The 19,764-nt window shown below is 34.9% G+C and overlaps 2 protein-coding genes across 2 annotated transcripts in view; both read left to right on the plus strand.

Annotated features, from left to right (window-relative positions):
- The window catches only part of LOC123559949 (uncharacterized), a 139,481-nt gene that overhangs the window by 95,402 nt on the left and 24,315 nt on the right, over positions 1-19,764 (plus strand). Inside the window, exon 32 of the mRNA XM_053516650.1 lies at positions 18,743-18,758. Coding sequence (XP_053372625.1) covers positions 18,743-18,758 — 16 coding nt within the window. The remainder of the gene's footprint in view (positions 1-18,742; positions 18,759-19,764) is intronic.
- Positions 460-16,920, plus strand: LOC123559950 (uro-adherence factor A-like). Its single transcript, XM_045352125.2, has 11 exons — positions 460-815; positions 5,616-7,053; positions 7,695-7,935; positions 8,967-9,050; positions 9,661-9,840; positions 10,809-10,988; positions 11,576-11,680; positions 12,443-12,550; positions 13,302-13,427; positions 13,663-13,693; positions 14,189-16,920. Exons 2-11 carry the CDS (start codon positions 5,650-5,652, stop codon positions 14,199-14,201), a joined length of 2,472 nt encoding a protein of 823 aa, XP_045208060.2. The 5' UTR covers positions 460-815; positions 5,616-5,649; the 3' UTR covers positions 14,202-16,920.

Raw genomic sequence — 19,764 nt, forward strand, 5'->3', positions numbered from 1 at the left:
TTCCTCTTGGTTGCATTCCCGGTATATTTGTATATACTTTTATAGCACAACGTAGGGTAAGGTTTACATGACAAGTTTATACTTTACTTTGAAGAGCAATTGGTTAATTTAATGATTTAGACGAAATAAATGATAAAAGAATGAATTTTCATAACATGTATCTATGATATAATTAATCAGAAAGATTAAATTACTATTTAGTGAAATACATGTTATTAGAGAAATGAAACAAATTTGGACGACAAAAACCACGATGATATGTCAGAAGTACATGATATAAGAGTTGATTTAGCAACTAAATCCATGCTTCCTAAGGATCCTTTTACAGATATTATCATTCTGTTTTCTTATTCATTCTTTTATCATTTATTTCATGTAAATCATTAAATTAACCAATTGCTCTTTAAAGCGAAGTATAAACTTGTCATGTAAACCTTACCCGTACGTTGTGCTTTAAAGTTCAAAAACATTACATCATATTTAGGACATAATTAAGAGTGTTTATTTCCTGTAAATAATGAACGTATTTCAGTTAGGGAAAAAGTTGGAACTAAGTTAAATAACTTCAGTTGTCATCTTTGGACCTTATATTGACCTTATACATGTATAGTTTATTATTGTGTATAGGTAAACTGAAGGTTTTGCTACGATATTGATTTCGGAAAATTGCGCATGTATATCGCGGGGCAATTTTCGGAAAACGAGATAACATAAACCACAACAGGAAAAATACTTAACATTATTAATTCTTCGGCATTAAAGAATTTATTTCAGTGCTTTTCGTATTGGTATTTTTATTTATGTGTACAAAAGAGGTAAGATTTAGCAACTATTTATTTTTACAATTAATCATACCAGTCTAATTTATACTGTCATTGTCTTCATCGGGGCAGACATTCCGTTCACACTGGCAACATGGAAACTGTTTATATTTTAATCCAAAATACTAGACGTGTACACGTACATGCTCATTTTACCTTCAACATTTATTATTTTACATTTTATTTTCAATTTGCATTGACATTTAGTTTTTAATTTACACTGACATAACCGGTAGACGTCAAAATGTAAAAATATGTTATGTCAAGTCGTATTTTAATGGACTGTTTATATTATTCTTGGTTATTTTGTATCACACCAAATGCAAGACGTGTTTATTTTCATAACATGTATCTATAGTATAACATGTGATAATATAATTAATCAGAAAGGTTAAATTACTATTTAGTGAAATACATGTTATCAGAGAAATGAAACAAAGTTGGACGACAAAAACCACGATGATGTCAAATTCAACACAAATAACTCGGAAATTTCAAGTGTTTATTTACTAAAATACATGATATCATACAAATGGCACAAACTTGGAACAATAACTGACAACTATATAATGCTGATAAAAAATGAAACAGGTACGACCTTGAACCAAAAAGCTGACATTCACGAAAAAAGCTGACATTCACGAAAATATCTTAAAGTATATGATATAAAGTATAAAAGAAAGCTAAGAACCTGCGAGCCGGCTGCGCCAACCATAACTTTACCCTTGTTTTATTTGGAAAGCTAGTGGCCGGGGGATGGGGGCGAGGTGTTGCGAAAAGAACGGTGTTCCCACCCCTTAACTTTCTTGATTTACAATCTACCAACGATGTTAATGACATGTATTCATGTTGAACTGCTATATATAGCAGTGAAATGTTTCACAGTCTAAAGCGTACACTACTTGTCATTTAACAGTCTTTTTAATTAAAGGTAAACATGATATCAAATTTATTCAGATGAGATCACTAGTCTGGTGGGTGGGGTGGGGTGTTAAGGGAGAAAGAAAAATTTTAAAAACTTAAAAAGATATTCTAATTCCTTGTCTCGGCCAGAGCTTCCTGAATTGCACTCTGACGTATGTGACCAGTTGATTTCCACTTAATCAAAACTTAAAACTATATTATTGGCTGTGCAAAATGTGTTCAACTAGCCTACTATCGTTAATGGTGGCACACAGGGATAAAGGGTTATTATTTAGAGCCGGATCTAATTAACTCGAAATGAAGGAAGTAGATAGACGGATCACTTATACATGTACACTGTCTATAAGTTCTAAGCTGACCCACCAGTCAAACATAAACAAAAAGATATGCAATATGAATAATGAATTATGCCTGCTGACCATGTCTAGGGATGCTAGACGTGTTTATGTTCTTAATATGAGCCGTGCCGTGGGAAAACCAACATAGTGGCTTTGCGACCAGCATGGATCAAGACCAGCCTGGTCAGGATCCATGCTGTTCGCTTTCAAAGCCTATTGCAATTAAAGAAACGGTAAGCGAACAGCATGGATCCTGACCAGACTGCGCGGATGCGCAGGCTGGTCTGGAACCATGCTGGTCGCAAAGCCACTATGTTGGTTTTCCCATAGCACGGCTCATATGTATTTATTATTCCATCTCTTGAGAAGGAATATTATAGTTCAATAAGTCACACTTGACTGAGCTACTGATACAGAAAGCTGTTGTCATTACAAGCTGGCCAGTCAAACTCCGTGACCTTAGAAATAACCTCTGACGTTAGACTATTCTTTCCTAATTGAGGCGACTCTGACTGAACGCGTTCCGTGGATTACATATTACTAAACCCGAGGATGTTATTTCCTCCATTCTTGAAGAACATAACATACATTCAGTCGACCAGATAGACATATATCAGCAAGTTTAAATGTAAACAACTGAATATTATCGTTACCTTGAAATGCATAGTTAATATATGAAAACAAACCCCATTGCGACCCTCTAATTATGCGCAACAAATTCACGCATCGAATCGTCAATCGGGTCAATGTCTTATTGCCGTATTTACTCTACTGAAAGTGGTAACATATTTAATTTGTTGTTGGATTTAACAATTTATGTTAAATAACTAGCGTAAATACTTACTTGAAATTTTTTGGCAGTATAAAACAGACATTGCAACCAAAATTTTACAAGATGATCATTTTATATTTATATAGATATGCCCTAGAAGGAACTTTTGCTATGCTTTAACTTGTAGTACAGACATGTGATCAAAATAATAAACAGAAAGGTCAAATTATTACTATTTAGCAAAATGCATGTTATCATAGAAATGACACAAAGTTGGACAACAAAAAAATACCAGACATCCCGTTCACACTGGCAGCATGAAAACTATTATCTGATTAAGCGACAATAAGGCCGTCTAAATTGTTCTACAGCCATTTGACATTTTTTTTTTTTTTGCAAAATAAGTGATTTTTAACGCCTTATAGACATTTCATATACAATAAGTATAAGAGAGATTATATATAAATATAACCTTTCGCCTTTCACACGCACTTATTGACGCATGCATGCATACTTGCCACGGTCTATACCATTGACTACAGGTCAGAGACCACCAATTCAAAAATGTACAGGGAACTTACTGGGAATGAGGTAAGTGTATACCTGGGAATAAGGTAACGTCTGTGCGTGTTGATTGGTCAGTCATGTAAACAAACCCAGGAAGTGATTATTTTTTCACTGCATTAACAGTATTTTCTTATACATTTTGACAAAATTTGCTACATTTTATGTGTATTGAAAAAAAAAGTTTTATCAAACGAATTTCTCCCGCCATGCCAATGATGTAAACAGGGGGTCATCTCATTCACACGAAAATTACATAAATAAAGTATCACCATTCATATGTTTTTGTCCGATATTTTGGTAGAACTAAGATAGTTCTTGAAAAACTTGTAATTAGATATACATGTTTCGATGTATGGAAGGCCGTTCACGCCATAATGTTACAATGTAAGTCTATGGGAAAACAATTGGTGGTCTCTAACCTACATATATTTTATTTTCCAAAGTATGTTTGTCGAGTTCTGTTCAAGACACATCGACATGACCCATGTCAAGGCAATGGTTCCCAGCTTTAACTGTGGAAAAACACCCCAGGCGCTCCTCAAGACATTATTTTATACATGGGCTCTCTCACGGACAAGAACTACCGATCTTTTGCAATCCTGCTGGTCGGCTTCCTCACACGTTATGCCAAAATCACAATGCCTTTAAGAATAAAATTTAAAAGAAATGAGATACAAGAACCAATCCAAAGTGAAGTTTAGAAAAATCAATAAACGCACAGTACGAAACTAAAGAAAATATCTAAGAAAAGTATTTTAGCCTGACGCCAGTCATATAATACTAATGATAAGGTATACAACTGTTTATTACGTACTTCTGAAACAGTAATTCACACTGTTACAGCACCTTAGCAAATATATATTTTAGAAGTTTTAGTGATTTTAATACACATATGCCTGTAGGCTATAAAAAGGTCAGGAGGGATGGGGGATTTGGCTGTATGTGGCACAGCTTAGTGACTGAGTGACTGACATGTGTTACTATGTCAATAAGACTTAAAAAAATATATATTCAGTCATTAAGAAGAAGAAGTAGTAGATGGGGCATATCTAAAGATACTTGACATTTTCAAATACCTGACCGCCGTTTTGGAAGCCATTTTGAAATTCGCTCAATTTCAGACCTTAAGCTGTGCCCAAAGACAGATACCCCTTGAACCTTTTTAGAGATACATTTATATATCTATCCTGAGAGAATTTGCCAGAAAAATGGTACCAATCTGTTGTCAAGCTCACGACATTTATCTCAGTATCAATCTGATTATAATAATCTCCTAAAATCACTACGCATAGATCATGTTCTTCAAAATTGGTAGAAACTTCCGTATTTTAAAAGTGGATTTTTTTACTTAAACTTCCCAAATTATGAATCAATCATTGTAAAGTATCCCTGTTAAATACAAGCTTGTTGTTACAAAAAGAAAGACGAGTTTCATGGGTCAGTACTTTTTAAAGTAAACATAAAGATGTCATGCTACACCAGTTCTGCATTCTGCCTTTTTCGTATATCAGTTACAAACATTTTGTATGCAAATCAAAAAACAACTGTGTTACAATAATTTAGTAATATTATACATCCTGATTGTAACGTGTGAATTAGCTAATTTGTCATACCCTGTATTTATCTGATTATCTCAGTTGAAACGGATGTATAGTTAGAGTCACAGTGACATTTCTAGTTAAAGTTACGTACCTGATTATAAGGAAATTACATCTTCACAATTTGGGGGTGTTCGAACAACGTGCAATGTAACAATGACCGCTAATTTTTATATCTAAATGCAAACCGCACCAGTTTTCCTATGATATCGCCCTTCAATGGATATGCCTATTTCCTGTACAGATATGGTCATTGTAACCCTTGCTATAATTATGTAGATTATACTGAATTGGCTATCGTGACTTTTCAAATTAATAGTGTAATTTAAGCATTCGTCATTTTCATTTAATTTGTTCTAAACAAACTCATTGCTGTAAAGCTATTTGTTTACATCGATAAGAAAAAAAGTTTTCACTACTTAAGATAACTATGCCCGATGACTGCTCCTAGATTCGCGGACAGTGCTCGCGCCTTGGTATGGGATTGTAGATACCGTGGTCACTGGTATTTGAGCGGATGCCTTCTGGATCAAAAATCTCAGACTCTTTTCCTGCACCACTGTGTGTTACTCTCTCTTATCATTGTTATTTTCAGTGTTTCGATGTTGTAATATAAATTAGAACGGAATATGGATTCATCACAATCACAAGGGAGCCTGCCTACAATGGAATCTGGAACTTCAACAGTAAACATACCTTCTACAGACAATGCAGAAAACATACCCATGACAGAATCTGTAAGTTCACCAGGAAACGTACCAACAACGGAATCGGTACGTTCAACGGGAAACGCACCCACAATGGAATCTGTTAGTTCACCAGTAAGCATACCCACGACGGAATCTATTAGTTCACCAAGAAATATATCCACGGCGGATTCTGTAATTTCACCAGGAAACATATCCGCGCCGGAATCTGTAAGTTCACCAGGAAGCATACCCACGACGGAAACTGTTAGTTCAGCAGAAAACATACCCGCGACGGAATCTATAAGTTCATCAGGAAAAATACATGCGACGGAAAGTTTAAGTTCACTAGGAAACATATCTACTACAGAAAATGCAAGAGCACCAGATCACGTACCCGTGATGGAAACTGAACGTTTACAAGGTAACGTATTTGCTCTGGAAACTGGAAATACATCCGAATATACGTCTACAATGGAAACTGGAAGTTTATCAGAAATTATGTCCATTTTGGAATCTGTAAGTCCACCGGAAAACATACTCGTTATGGAATCTAGAAGTACACCAGAAAACACATCTGCCCTGGGGTCTGAATATCCATCGGAAAATGCACCAACTTTAGAATTTGGAGGCTCATCAGAAAACGTGCACACTATAGAATCTGGATGTACATCTGAAAACATACCCGTTATGGAATCAGGGATATCACCTGGAAACTTATCCGCTATTGAATCAGAAAGTTCACCAGACAACATATTTACTCCGGAAACTGAAAGTACATTAGAAAATACGCATACCGTGGAATCTGGAAGTTTTTCAGAAATTATGTACAGTTTGGAGTCTGGTAGTCCAATGGAGTCTAGAATTACATCAGAAAACATAACCGCTTTGGTATCAGGAAGATCACTAGAAAACACACTCGCTATGGAATCTGAAAGCTCAGCAGAAAACATACCAACTATGGAATCAGGAAGATCACAAAGACAGATATCCGCCATTGAATCAGAAAGTTCACCTGAAAACACACAAACAATGGAATCTCGAAGAACATCAGTAAATATATCCGCTATTGATTCACAAAGTTCACCAGAAAACGTACCAACAATGGAATCTACAAGATCATTGGGAAGCATAACTGCAACTGAATTACAGAGTTCACCAGAAAACAAAACCACTATGGAATCTGAAAGATCATCTGAAAATATATCCACTTTTGGATCCGGAAATACAGACGAACCAGAAAACATACCCACGACGGAATCGGGAAATTCACCAGAAAACATATCGACTATGGAATCGGAAAATTCACCAGGAACACCTCGGCGAGCTTCAGGAAACCGAGAGCAGGTATGATCTATGACAGCGATTATAATAAAATAATTTATACATTAACTTCTTAAGTGCATTGGTGAGGTTTTAAAAAATCATTAGAAAGGTCTGTTCTGTCTAAGCCGGTGCTTTGTGGTGGTGGGGGTTTTGGGTGGGAGGCTTTTGTACTTTTCAATACAACCTATAAACAGACACAAAACATGTCTGTTGCTGTTATTGCTTGGTTTCTTTCTATGCATCCTAAGCATCTTCTTACAGGTTTCTTTAGACCTTACCTTCATGTTTGATTTATTTTGTAGTATTGTTTAATGCTTGTACCTGAGAAAATAGTGTTAATCTACTACAAAATCTGGCAAAAAACATGTGCCCGGTTGAAATGGATACTCTTTTCTATAAACAGGTAGAGAAAATAGTGCAATTACGACAATTTACATATTTTGTTGTTGTTTTTTGTCTTTTTATCGCTGTGGCATTTAAATAATATGAATTAATTAGTGAACTTGTACCATCATGGTGCATTGTATCTTTTTTCTTATATCGACTTTATAGGAATAAAATAATGACTTGCATCCATAACAAAATTCTTGTCAAAGTTTTAAAAATATAGTGAGTTTATAGTTTTGTCTTTTCATCATCAGAATACAAATGGATTGTTTTAGATTCAGGAATTGATGAGTGATGAAATGCCATCTCCTCTTAAATGTCCGATATTTCGAGCAAATCTTGGAGGCGCCACGGTCACTGAATGTGGCCATTGTTTCTGTACACACTGTATCGGTCAGATGAACCAGACCTGCAATATCTGTTTTAAGACCATCAATTCACATCATCTTCAAGAAATTGATATATATGGTGAGGGTATTGTACGGTCACGTGACGGAACTATTGAAGAACTCAAAGGCAAGTGTAGTTTTATGTAGTACAATGTAGTTTCTAAGTAGAAAAACAGACTTAATAGTGGGTATGTTTTCTGGTGGTATTGTCATGTATTATTTTGAGCCGTGCCATGAGAAAACCAACATAGTGACTTTGCGACCAGCATCCGCGCAGTCTGGCCAGGATCCATGCTGTTCGCTAACAGTTTCTCTAATTCTAATAGGCTTTGAAAACGAACAGCATGGATGCTGACCAGACTGCGCGGGTGCGCAGGCTGGTCTGGATCCATGCTGATCGCAAAGCCACTATGTTGGTTTTCACGTGGCGCGGCTCTTTTAATTTTAATGAATAAGTGTTTCATAATGGATTTGAGGTATCTGTAATTTTGATCGAGGAGTTTTTACCAGACCATCGTGAAACACATTATTCTTAGCAATTTAATTACACGATCTCTTTTTAAGTCATTCAAGTATGCATGCGAATTCAATACAATCGCTTGTCAGTAAAACTACTCGTGATGGTGGAAACGCTATTCCTGAGTTGTTATTTTATTCAAACCTGTCGTATTCATCGTTTGAAAAATGAGCCGCACCATGAGAAAACCAACATAGTGCATTTGCGACCAGCATTGATCCAGACCAGCCTGCGCATCCGTGCAGTCTGGTCAGGATCCATGCTGTTCGCTAAGGGTTTCTCTGATTGCAATGGGCTTTGAAAGCGAACAGCATGGATCCTGACCAGACTGCGCGGATGCGCAGGCTGGTCTGGATCCATGCTGATCGCAAATGCACTATGTTGGTTTTCTCATGGTGCGGCTCAAGTAAGTTTTGTTGAGAATCACTTAGATGATCAGTGTGAGATCAAAATGTTTTTGCCAGAACATCAACTTCAGTATTTCCATGAGTGGTAACATAACATTGTAGCGTGTTCACAATAAAACAATATATCATATTTGACAAAATTTAAACTTTTTGTGTAATTTCTTATTCGCGGGGTGTATGATATTTTAATAAGATTGAAAATTGTACTAAATGATATACGTGTTTTTCATCTAGAAAACGAACTTGAATTGTCACATCAGGTGCAAAGTTTTCAAGAAGAGATACATAACAAAGACGCACAAAACCAAAGGCTAGACGGTAATTTCTCTCTTTATATCATTGATTGTAATGTCAGATTGCGTCAAGTTGGTCATGGTTTATACATTGTCTATATATACAACACTTACTGTGCCTTTGGAACACGTGTTTTTTCCACTGATTAATTCAATGTGGTGACATGCTATATTCCTTTATTCTTTCGTTTTGTCTTCTGCCTCTCTCTTTGTGTATGTATGTTTGCGTGCGCGTGTGCGTGCGTGCGCACGCGTGCGTCAGCGTTAGTCGTGTGCAGGTCCACGTGATATGAATTTTGGTTTGGGGATGTTACATTTTTGGACGTGGTTTTCCCTGTTGGATAACCATCTTTTTTTATTAACAAAAACAATTTCTGAGCTCTTTAAATTTAAATTTAAATTTCAATTCAATGAAACTTCGTAAAATTTTGTTAAGACGATATATTTTCATGCTAACATATACATAGTTACACATGCACTTCTTGCAGTGAACAGAACTCTATGATTCGAATAATCATTTAATAGTTTGCTCATTAATTGTTGTGTGCAGCGTTTGTTTCGTTTCTGTTTCTCCTTTTTGTAAGTTATCATTTAGTACCAAAATATCAACAATAATTCAACTCTATATACTACAGATGAACTCACAAATGCTAAACAAGATGTTAGCCGTCTCAAAAATGAAGTGGAACAATTGCGGGTGTATGTGCAAAGGTGCTATGATCAAGACAGACAACTACAAGATTATCAGCAAATCATTCTGCCGGAGAAAGAGAATACAATTGCCGTTTTAAGCACTGAGGTAGCGCAGCTATCAGGTAGGTCTTCTGCCAAAAAGGGTTGCTTAAACAACACCGATTTTAATAATTTAATCAGAGTATATTTCCTTCGAAGAGAGGAGTATTTTGATTTTTAAGAGTTATGATATCCGTACATTTTTCATATGTCGGTCTACAGCCTGTCTCTACTAGTTTGGTGTATTTTAATCAAAGTACTGTAGATTGGCTTCTTCTGCATCACTTTAAGTTTGTGCTTTGACAGACTTAGCCAAGCAATTACTTAGGTTATTTCGTGAAATTGGGGCCAGGCATAATCGAATAGTTAAGATATATCCACAAGTGTATTGAATTTTTGTGTCGCGATAAATAGTGAAACTAAAACCATCGCTAATATTTCTTGGTCTGCAGTATTTTGAAGATATTTAAAATAATTATCATCATTCGGTACAGTATTAGAAAAGTTCAGAAAGCCAGTAATACTCGGTAAAATCAATCGTTTAAAAGTTATAAACTTTGATATTTTAGACGTTCAAAAACACAAAAGAAAACTAGAAAAAGCAGTAAGGACGCCGAACATGTATTCTTTTTTTTTCGTAATGCTTAAATCCTTGGGAATATATAACCATATGTGTAGTGTTATTATGCACCCAAAAATGCTGTTTGTTATCTATAACGTCGTAGAATAGTTGTGATCAGTTTCCAATCAATAACTTGTGAACTCTCCTACCTGCATATGTCAATTTCCCATGATCGTTGAATAACACCCTTTTTTGGTAGTCTGTTAGTTCAAGAATAAAATGACCTAACACTGAAAATAGTGTATGACCCCTGAACGTTTTTACTAAACATGTAAAGTATCTTCAATGATATCTTTTGGGACACATATCTCCGCTTATTGATGACAAAATTATACACTTGATGCCTAAAATAATGCAACAAATCACTGCCAAATTCATGTAATATTTGGAACATCATTCTTAATTTATCGTTGTTCTTTTTTATTTTAGGGCATCTAAATGCAAAAGAGTACGAAGTTGAATATCTCAAGAAACATATTCAAGAGCTCGAGAAATATGTGCACATTTGCTATGAACTAAATGACCAGTTAACAGATTTACGGGAAAACATCGTGCCAGAAAAAGACAAAACTATCAGCGAGTTACAAAGCCGCGTTGAAAAATTATTTGGTGAGATGTTTTTTTTTTATTTTTCATTAAACAATATAAAATAATAGATCTGTTTTGTGATTATGTACGATTTCGATTATATATTTATTTAAAAAGCCCCTGTTTTGTTTTCCAGGCCAGACATCACACGGGCTCTGATTTATAAACGTTCTCGTTCGAGTCGATATTTACATAAATAAAAGAGGTAATGAAATGTGCAACACGTCCTTTAGACAGGTTTCTTCTTGAATTTCAAGTTACCTGAATTTCTTTGATGCTAAAATTTGAAGACCACTTTTAATGAAAGGGGAACCATCAAAGTTGAAGACTTGTAAAAAGGTTGTTCTTATTTAGTAACAAATGGGAATGGGTATTGAGTAATTTGAAACTAGACGTAGATCATAGATGAAATGGTATCAAAGGATAACAAAGCATCTGTCTGACATTGTCTTGCTTTTTCTTTCTTTAGTTTGTGGGACGACTTAGAAAAAAAAATGAAATGACGTGCGAATTTTCAGGCCTCCGTTAAGCCAGACGCGGAATAAATAAAATGTCCTTTGCTGTTAATTTAGAGAGCACTACATTGTTTCTCTAATTCTTTTTTGCAGACGACTTTACTACTCTTAAGCGGATCACTGTGCCTGTGAGTCAACTCGAAGTATTACCAGAGACAAATCTTAGCAGAGCGATTCAACAGCTGCAACATTTTTATGGTTGGAAACTCCTTTATTTCTTTAAACTTTACCCTGCTAATATTTCTGTAATGAACATAAGGGTTGCTTACATAAAAGATACTGACTGAATGGCGAACAGTGCAGATCTTGATCAGACTGCACGGATGTGATCTACACTGGTGGCAAAGGCTGAATAAGTTGTGACCAACTTAATAAGTGTTAAACATTATTACATACAAAAGCATTTTTTCCCGTCCATCTGTTGTTACTTTTTCAATGTACTAGTACCCTACGCATTTCAATGATAATGTTGAGTATCCAGCAATGACTTCCGACAATTCACTAAGTCAAATTAACATTTCTATAATCTACATTTCTTTACCTTTTGGTCAAGCGCCACTTTCTTCGGTTTTTTCCCTGTAAAGCTTTATCTGCATTGATATTTAGCTATCACGTTCCCCGAGTCATATGTGTTGTAACGGAGTTCTTTTTTACTGTTGAAATGTCTTTAGTTTTTGTGTTTACACTGAGTATTTTATCATCTTTGTTTCTAGAATTACAGAAACAGTATAAACCTAGAACAAGTAAAACTATAAATTCTAACAGGAGGACTCATTAAACATGTCTTTCGTCGTTCCATTATATTTGTAAAACTATATGTCTAAACATAGACTTGTATGTTGTTAGGAATAAAGATGTTTAAACCCCAAAACAAAATCATGTTAAAATTGATCTTTCGTGTTTGACATGAACTACATGTATGTGTATGCAAGCTATTTATTTATCGTGTATTTTATTTAGATCGGGACTACAGATCCAGGTATGACAGTACAGACAAAATGGAAGCGCTGTTGCAGACTAGGCTTGAGTGTGTGATGAGTGAACTATGTGAACAACAAGAAATCGGAGGTAGAACGTTATAGCGCAAATCAATAAGATAAATTTAGTATTTGACATTGTTCTAATTTCCCGTTTCTTTTTTCTCTTTTTTTTTTTCGTTTTTTTTTACTGACATGATATACATGTCAATTATGGTAAAAAAACTGGTCACAAGAGGACTAAAGTAAAACAAAAGTTCTCGAGTTCTTCCGCAAGGAGAACTGTTACAAACCAATGGCGTTCGTTCATTCAAACATTACAAAACAAAGGCAACGTTGTGTTAATATTAATCATGTTTGTTAGGTTTTCATAAATCATTTGAGACTGTCAAAAAGTTTTCAAAATAGGCTTAGAAATAAGAACGTTATGAACATTTCAATATTTTATCAAGATGGCAGCGTGGATTTTCGATATTATATGCACTATATGACCTTAGTTCTGTAAAATAATGTCTATACTTATTTCAACTAGAACGAATGAAATTATTCGTTACATCTCAGACTCAAAAACACTATAACAATTATTCATTTTAAAAAGAATATTTGCTAAATTAATATTTCAGCAGTGTGTAAATGACGTCATAAATAAACTAAAATGGCTGCTATTCTATCTTTTTCAGTAGCGGTCCGATTTTAACAATTCTATCAGCGTCATGAATGGTTGCACGATGGTTTTTATATAAAATCAAATTATGGTTAATTTTTAATAAGTTGATGATTTGATAAGTTAAACAGGTGACATAGAACCAAGATTTAACCTTCCGGTTACTTTTCCGTTCCAGATCAGCTTGCCTTGGTCATCAGCACATATACAAGTATGGCACAGGAAAATTCAAATTTACATCGGTCTTCGAGAACAAAAGATGAGGAGCTCAAACATTTAAAAGCAGAATTACGTCTAACGAAAGGTAACTCCTTGTCTACTTAGTAAAATATTCAAAACTGATAAATTAGTTTTGTAATGGTATGTATTTCACATATCACATTTTTGTACATAATTTGAAGCAAGCGTTTTCAGAAAAATACGTTCTCAACATCCTATCGAAAAAGTACTTTACATATAATGTATTGGCCTCAATGTGAATGATGTTAATAATCAGTTTCTGCACAATATCATTTCGTTTGAAATGTTTTGTCTTGCAGCGAGAAAACTTGAGATGGAGCAGAGGATGAGGTACATGTAAATTTTAATTCTTTGTCTTTTCTACACACACTTAAAGAAGTAGTAAACTAACCGAGACAAGAAATGCTGAGCGATAAAATTAGATTAACAATATTTTTATTAAATACTATTTACATACTCTACTAAAAGTTTAATCTCGTTTACCGTGCAATTCGAGTTAAAATCTAATGTCTTATGTATAGAAATTATTTCTTGCGCTTTCTTCGCCAAAAGGTGTAAATCAGTCAATTAGACGATCCCTCAGAAACATAGAATTCAACCAAGCAGTAACATGCAATCGGTTTGATTGAATTTGTTCATGAGGTGTAACACCGACTCCCTCTCCGACACCCTGCCCTCGTCAGCACCAGATAAAGCGCACTCACCCCTAGTATCAATGCTAGGAAAGTTGAAATGTTCTAAGTACCATAGTCTAAAGGAAATGTTCATTGCCATAGCAATACTTAATATTGTTATTTGCATTACATGTAAATACTTTTTTTACAGGACAGAGGAATGACGACTATTGAATATTGCGGGCAGGGAAATTTAAAGATTGAAGAAAACTGCCTCCAGTATATATTTGCAGAGGTATAGTTTTTGCGCTGTATTTGTGTCTGTCAGCATGTCCACAACTGTAACTTTTCAATATGGACAAGCAGATAAACTGTATCAAAGACGTCAGTGATATGAACAAGCTATAAATTGATCAAAAACCATGCTTGAAATTTATGAAGTCATAGCTACAGTGGTGAAATATTTGTTCCATTTGATGGAATTAATCTAGAGTAGCACGTGAATAACAAGAAAGTTGGACAAAATGATCATTCTGTAATCTTAAGTACAGATTGAACTGAAAAATATTTGTTCTTAGCGGTGCAATACACATCGTATTGTACGAAGGAAATAATGTTGACATTGTTCTTCAGTGTACTTTAATGACACAAGTAATAGAAAGAGCATTGAAACTCGAGGGTAAACGATTTGTACGAGGGGGCGTAGCCCCTAAATCGTTTACCCGAGAGTTTTAATGTTCTTTCTGTTTTGTATCATAGCCACCCAAATATGGTACTTGTAGGCGTTCCACATTGCCATATACAGCAGTTCAGTGAGTACTTAAAATCCTTGCTTTACAAATGTGTAATAGAGCTCAGGTAAAATAAATCAATGCGAGAGCAGAAAATCAATAAAGTACACTTCACTGTCTACTATTCCAGACACGCTGACATACTTTCCTATCCAACAGTGCGGTAACTAGCGTGCGGGTATTAAATACCTGCACACTTTTAGTTACCGCCCCTGTACTCAGGGTATACGATTTACCTGCACCAAATTTGTTAAGAAAAAACACCGAGCTATGATACAATTTCTACTAACCTCACAGCAAATGTAATACGGCAATACTGTGAGATGTTATGCTTGCTCCAAACAGTCACTAACACAGATCCTGCATACAGTGATTATATTTCGACGACGTTAACGATGTCCTAACTTCAGAGGATACGTTTATCAACTTAGCATGATTTCATTTTTTGTAAATTATTTTTATTAATTGATCAACAATACACGAATTTATTCTTTTGTTAAATAATGTGATCAATATGAATACTTATAACAAACAGATCAAACAGGGTTTACTTCGTGATTATTCGGTCTTTATATAAGACGTCTGGGATAATCAGGTTTGATTTGTAGTTTGTTTTCTGCCTCGACCTTCGCGGTTTAATCCTAGACTTCCTAGACTTCCTGTGAATCGTTTAGCCTATACAACTCAAAGATCACAATACGGATAACTGATAATTTCTGTGGCATCTGCTTCATTAATTTATGAATTTATGTTGGTGTTTACAAAAATATCTACAGAACTTAATAACAGCCGGATTTAATAATGCGGTCCTATGACAATACAATTTACGTGTGTAACAAACAGCAATGTAATTTAAAAGTTGTTTCTTTCTGCCTTCAGCGTCCGTATGACGTCATAAGTTCGGTGCACATTGCTTGGACTTATTGCCGCATTTTGGCGTAATTTCTTGTGAACTAGTGGACTATCAGTGAAAACATTAGCAGTCGAATTCAAGTCATGACCTAAGAAAGTAAATAGATAGATTCAACATAAGGCAATATACTTGTGTATGAATTTACACCATGTAACACATGTATTTGTAAACAACGCGAATACAAAGATGCGTTAACTTACTTAACCTGCTAAATTTCTATAACGTACTTGTCCATCTTTCAATTTGGACAGTACCATTTAATAACTGTTACAAAGGGGTGCTTACTAAAATATTACTAACTGAATGGCGAACAGTGCAGATCATGATCAGACTGCACGGATGTGCCGGCTGATCATGATCTATACTGGTCGTAAATACAGAATCAGTCCTGTCCAGCATGATAAGGATCAATACACCTTAATACTTCCAAATAAGCACAGTCATTTTCTGAGAGCGAAAAAATCACAACGAGAAACAGTCCACATTAAACAAATGATTATTTCTATAAAAGTTATAAAATGTAGGAGAATTTTATTATATTTTATATAAATATACTAAATTTTGATAAGAGATGAAGGCCAATCCAAAATGTTTGGATTTATGTTTACTTAAATGAAACGAGTATTTCACTTTGACACTCTTGGTACGATGTTTCAAGTTATAAATGTAGCGTCCAAGATGAATGCCTCTATTCTTTAATGTATAAACAATTGAAACATCAAACATGTTTAATTGTATAGTTAATTATCAAACAAGAATGGTAGATTTCACAATCTGTCTACCTTTATGATTATACTTGGAATTAAAGCAACCCTTAGATTTAAAGCAGTGTTGATTGATCAATATAAACTTGATTTCGTTTATGATGTATTCTTGTTCGGACACAGTTTTCCACATATTAGGACGTCCAAAACATTTAGATGATTAGAAAGCCATCTGTCGGCTCTGCGAAGCAACTGTATTGCGAAATAGGAATATAATAGCCCTACGTCCCAGAGACTGTCTGTACAGGGAATCCTCATGTCGCTGAATGTCACAGCGTCTCATAACGTCACACTGTATCTGTGAAGCCTTTATTATGCAAACATAATCGATACAAAAAAATGCGTTGATAGTACAACGTATTATTTTTTGTGGGTACACGCGTTGTAAAATGATTAATAATTATTTGTAAATAGAAACTTAAATCTAATACCGCTGATATTTTACTCGTTTGGTTAAATAAAGGATAAAAATATACATGTTTTTTGTTTGTTTTGGGTTTAACGCCGTTTTTCAACAGTATTTCAGATATGTAAACAGCGGGCAGTTAACCTAACCAGTGTTTCTGGATTCTGTACCAGTATTAACCTGTTCCCCACAAGTAACTGTCAGTTAACTTTCCCACATGGATCAGAGGTGGATAACGAATGATATCAGACACAATATCTTTTATCAAATCGTCACAGAGAATATACGCCCCGTCCGAGGATCGCACTCACGAGCCCGCGATCCGTAGATCTGCGCCCTCCCTATTGAGCTAAGCGGGCCGGCTTACGTCCCAGTGATATTTATTTCGAAATATGAATGGCATATATTCATAATAAGTTATAGTGAGTTAGGTAACATACTTATAGATATGACGACAACGTTTAATATTTTAATATTGATATAAATCATACACGCCATGGTCCTACTTTCAACTTCAACTTGAGTGTCCGGAATGCATTATCTCCCAGGTATTGATCGTACACGCGCACTTAATGCACATTATTAACATATGTTTAATCTAATCCTAATCTTTAGTCGGTATCTTATAGTACATCCAGTGCAAATTAATGTTTTCACAACACAACATGCGGATGTAAATAAATGGATGTAAACCTTGGAAATTAAACCGCTTGATCTCTACAAATTATCAGTCATGGTAAATAAATTTACATACATATTATATGTACTTAATGCTAGTTATAAATAGATATATTTTGGTAAGAAATGCATGCATGGATATTTAAAACAGCATGTATAGATATTTGAAAGATGAGTATCACATATGAAAAATAACGAACTCGGAATTGTATAGGATACAAAATCTTAGCATACGGGAAGTACAACAAAAACGTATCTTAATCAAAAGCGTGTAAATAAAACGAGACAAAACGATAAAATTACTTCCTGTACTTAAAAGATTACATTTAGTGTTCATAATAATAGAAACAATTGTCAAACCTTCCATTAAATAAGTTTCGAATAGTGGCATGTAGATCATTCAGTAATGAACACGTACTCTATTCTATATCCCTTCCGCATCTGTAACATAATAATAGTATAGTTTTTTATAGTGTCTGATAGCCCTTTCACAAAATTCATTTTGAGATTATTTCTGAAATGTCTATAGGTCTGCAGCTCTCAAATACGGAAATATCTTACATCCGAGGCATATACTGACAATTTCAGACAACTTCAAAAAGGACCTTTTGAACGATTTGGCGAAGTTAAGTTCCACGTTACGGGCCCCTCTGGGATTTGTGAATATTCCGAGTTCAAATATTTTTTCCGGAGATGAAAAGTTGATATGTCGTGCTAACGCTCGGGTATTTTCACATCGCCAGGAAGTGCTGAAAATTGACTCACCATTAGCAAAAAAGTGAAAGAAAAGAAGTCAACGCGAAAACATTTAGACGGGAAGACCCCTGACTATCGACCAATGCAAATGCGGATTTTGCTGTCTACTTTCATTTTCTTAACTTCCGGAAATAGCTGGAGGTCGAGTGACGTCATTTTCTGTGTTGTCAAAAAGAGATTGCATGAAAATGTGCCCAGTGTCCTAAGGATATAGCAGAAAGACTTTGAAAGAAATCCTTTAACTTTTGGGAAAGCAAAAGCACCCTTATGACTTAACCTTGTTCTGTATTGATGGACATTGCTCTAGGGGGCCAAATGTTCTCCCATATAGTCAGGAGCTAACCCATTCTTCACCTTTAATACTTGACAAAGCAATCTGGTCTACAGGTTTCTTAAATGGCAACCGGTTAACAGAACGAAAGTGGTCTGGTCCAATAATATGCGACCTTCCGTCAAGATCAAGAACAAATCATGTAATATTAACAACTGAGGCATATCACTGTACCATATTAGGCAGACATAGTCAAAACGACATTGAATCAGGGACATGACAAGAAGTTTCTTAGTGTACTGAGTAAGGATAGCTTTCTTACTGTAAACGTACTTTAAGCTAGCATTTAGCTTTTTTTGTAAATCAAAACGAGCCATAGTGTCAAAAGATAAGTTTTGATTCAAAGTCGCACCAAGATATTAAACGAAAGAAGTAGGTTCAATAATGTGCTGTTACATGCGATCTGGAGAGTCGTGTTTTGAACTTGATCTATGTTAAGAACCAAACAAGAGAGAAGTGAAGGGACAACGTATTGTTTCAGTAAAGCATTAATAACTATATAAGTTGACATTTTCTCCAGGAAACAAAATAAAGACGTTACCTTATTTCTTTTTTTACTGCTAATTCAAGTATGTTGTATTATTTTATAATCTTTTAATGACAAGTATGTGAGTAGATAAAGGATATGTATCATAAAACTGACGGAAATACTTTAAAATTTATTAACTACGCCAGACACTTAAATATTTCCTTTTTTTGCATGTATTGGTTACTAGCAAGATATGTGTTTTAGTGCATTCGTGAAGTTAAGATTTAATGTATGGGTTATGTTACGACGTAATACATTAAAATTTAGAATTCTTCTACTGCTAACGTCGTTTGAATCAGCAAATGCTGCTGCAATACATTGTGCTGAAGCGTACCCTGAAAATATATTTTGTAAGTGGCCAGAACATTAAAGTACTCAATTAAAATATAAATGTCGTACTTTCAAAGTGAAAGGTGTTTTTATCTATGAAAATATTAAACACATCACACATACCGAAACATCTTAAATTCAGTTGGTTTTGTGATTAGGAAGTCTTGTGCTAAGTTGCCATCCAATACACAGACTTGTTATTTAGGTACAGCTTGACTGTTACTTGCATGCAAAACTTTAACCAAAGTTTCTTTGCTGAAAAAAAGGCAATAATTTGTTATCAAACCCA

Source organism: Mercenaria mercenaria, chromosome 10, assembly GCF_021730395.1.
Source record: "Mercenaria mercenaria strain notata chromosome 10, MADL_Memer_1, whole genome shotgun sequence".
NCBI lineage: Eukaryota > Metazoa > Mollusca > Bivalvia > Venerida > Veneridae > Mercenaria > Mercenaria mercenaria.

What these genes read in the sequence shown, in the direction of transcription:
- LOC123559950 (XM_045352125.2), top strand. Translation starts at nt 5,650, where the DNA reads ATGGATTCATCACAATCACAAGGGAGCCTGCCTACAATGGAATCTGGA. An exon ending in CTTCAGGAAACCGAGAGCAG is followed by an intron (nt 7,054 to 7,694) that starts GTATGATCTATG and finishes GGATTGTTTTAG; the next exon opens with ATTCAGGAATTGATGAGTGA. An exon ending in TGAGGTAGCGCAGCTATCAG is followed by an intron (nt 9,841 to 10,808) that starts GTAGGTCTTCTG and finishes TTTTTATTTTAG; the next exon opens with GGCATCTAAATGCAAAAGAG.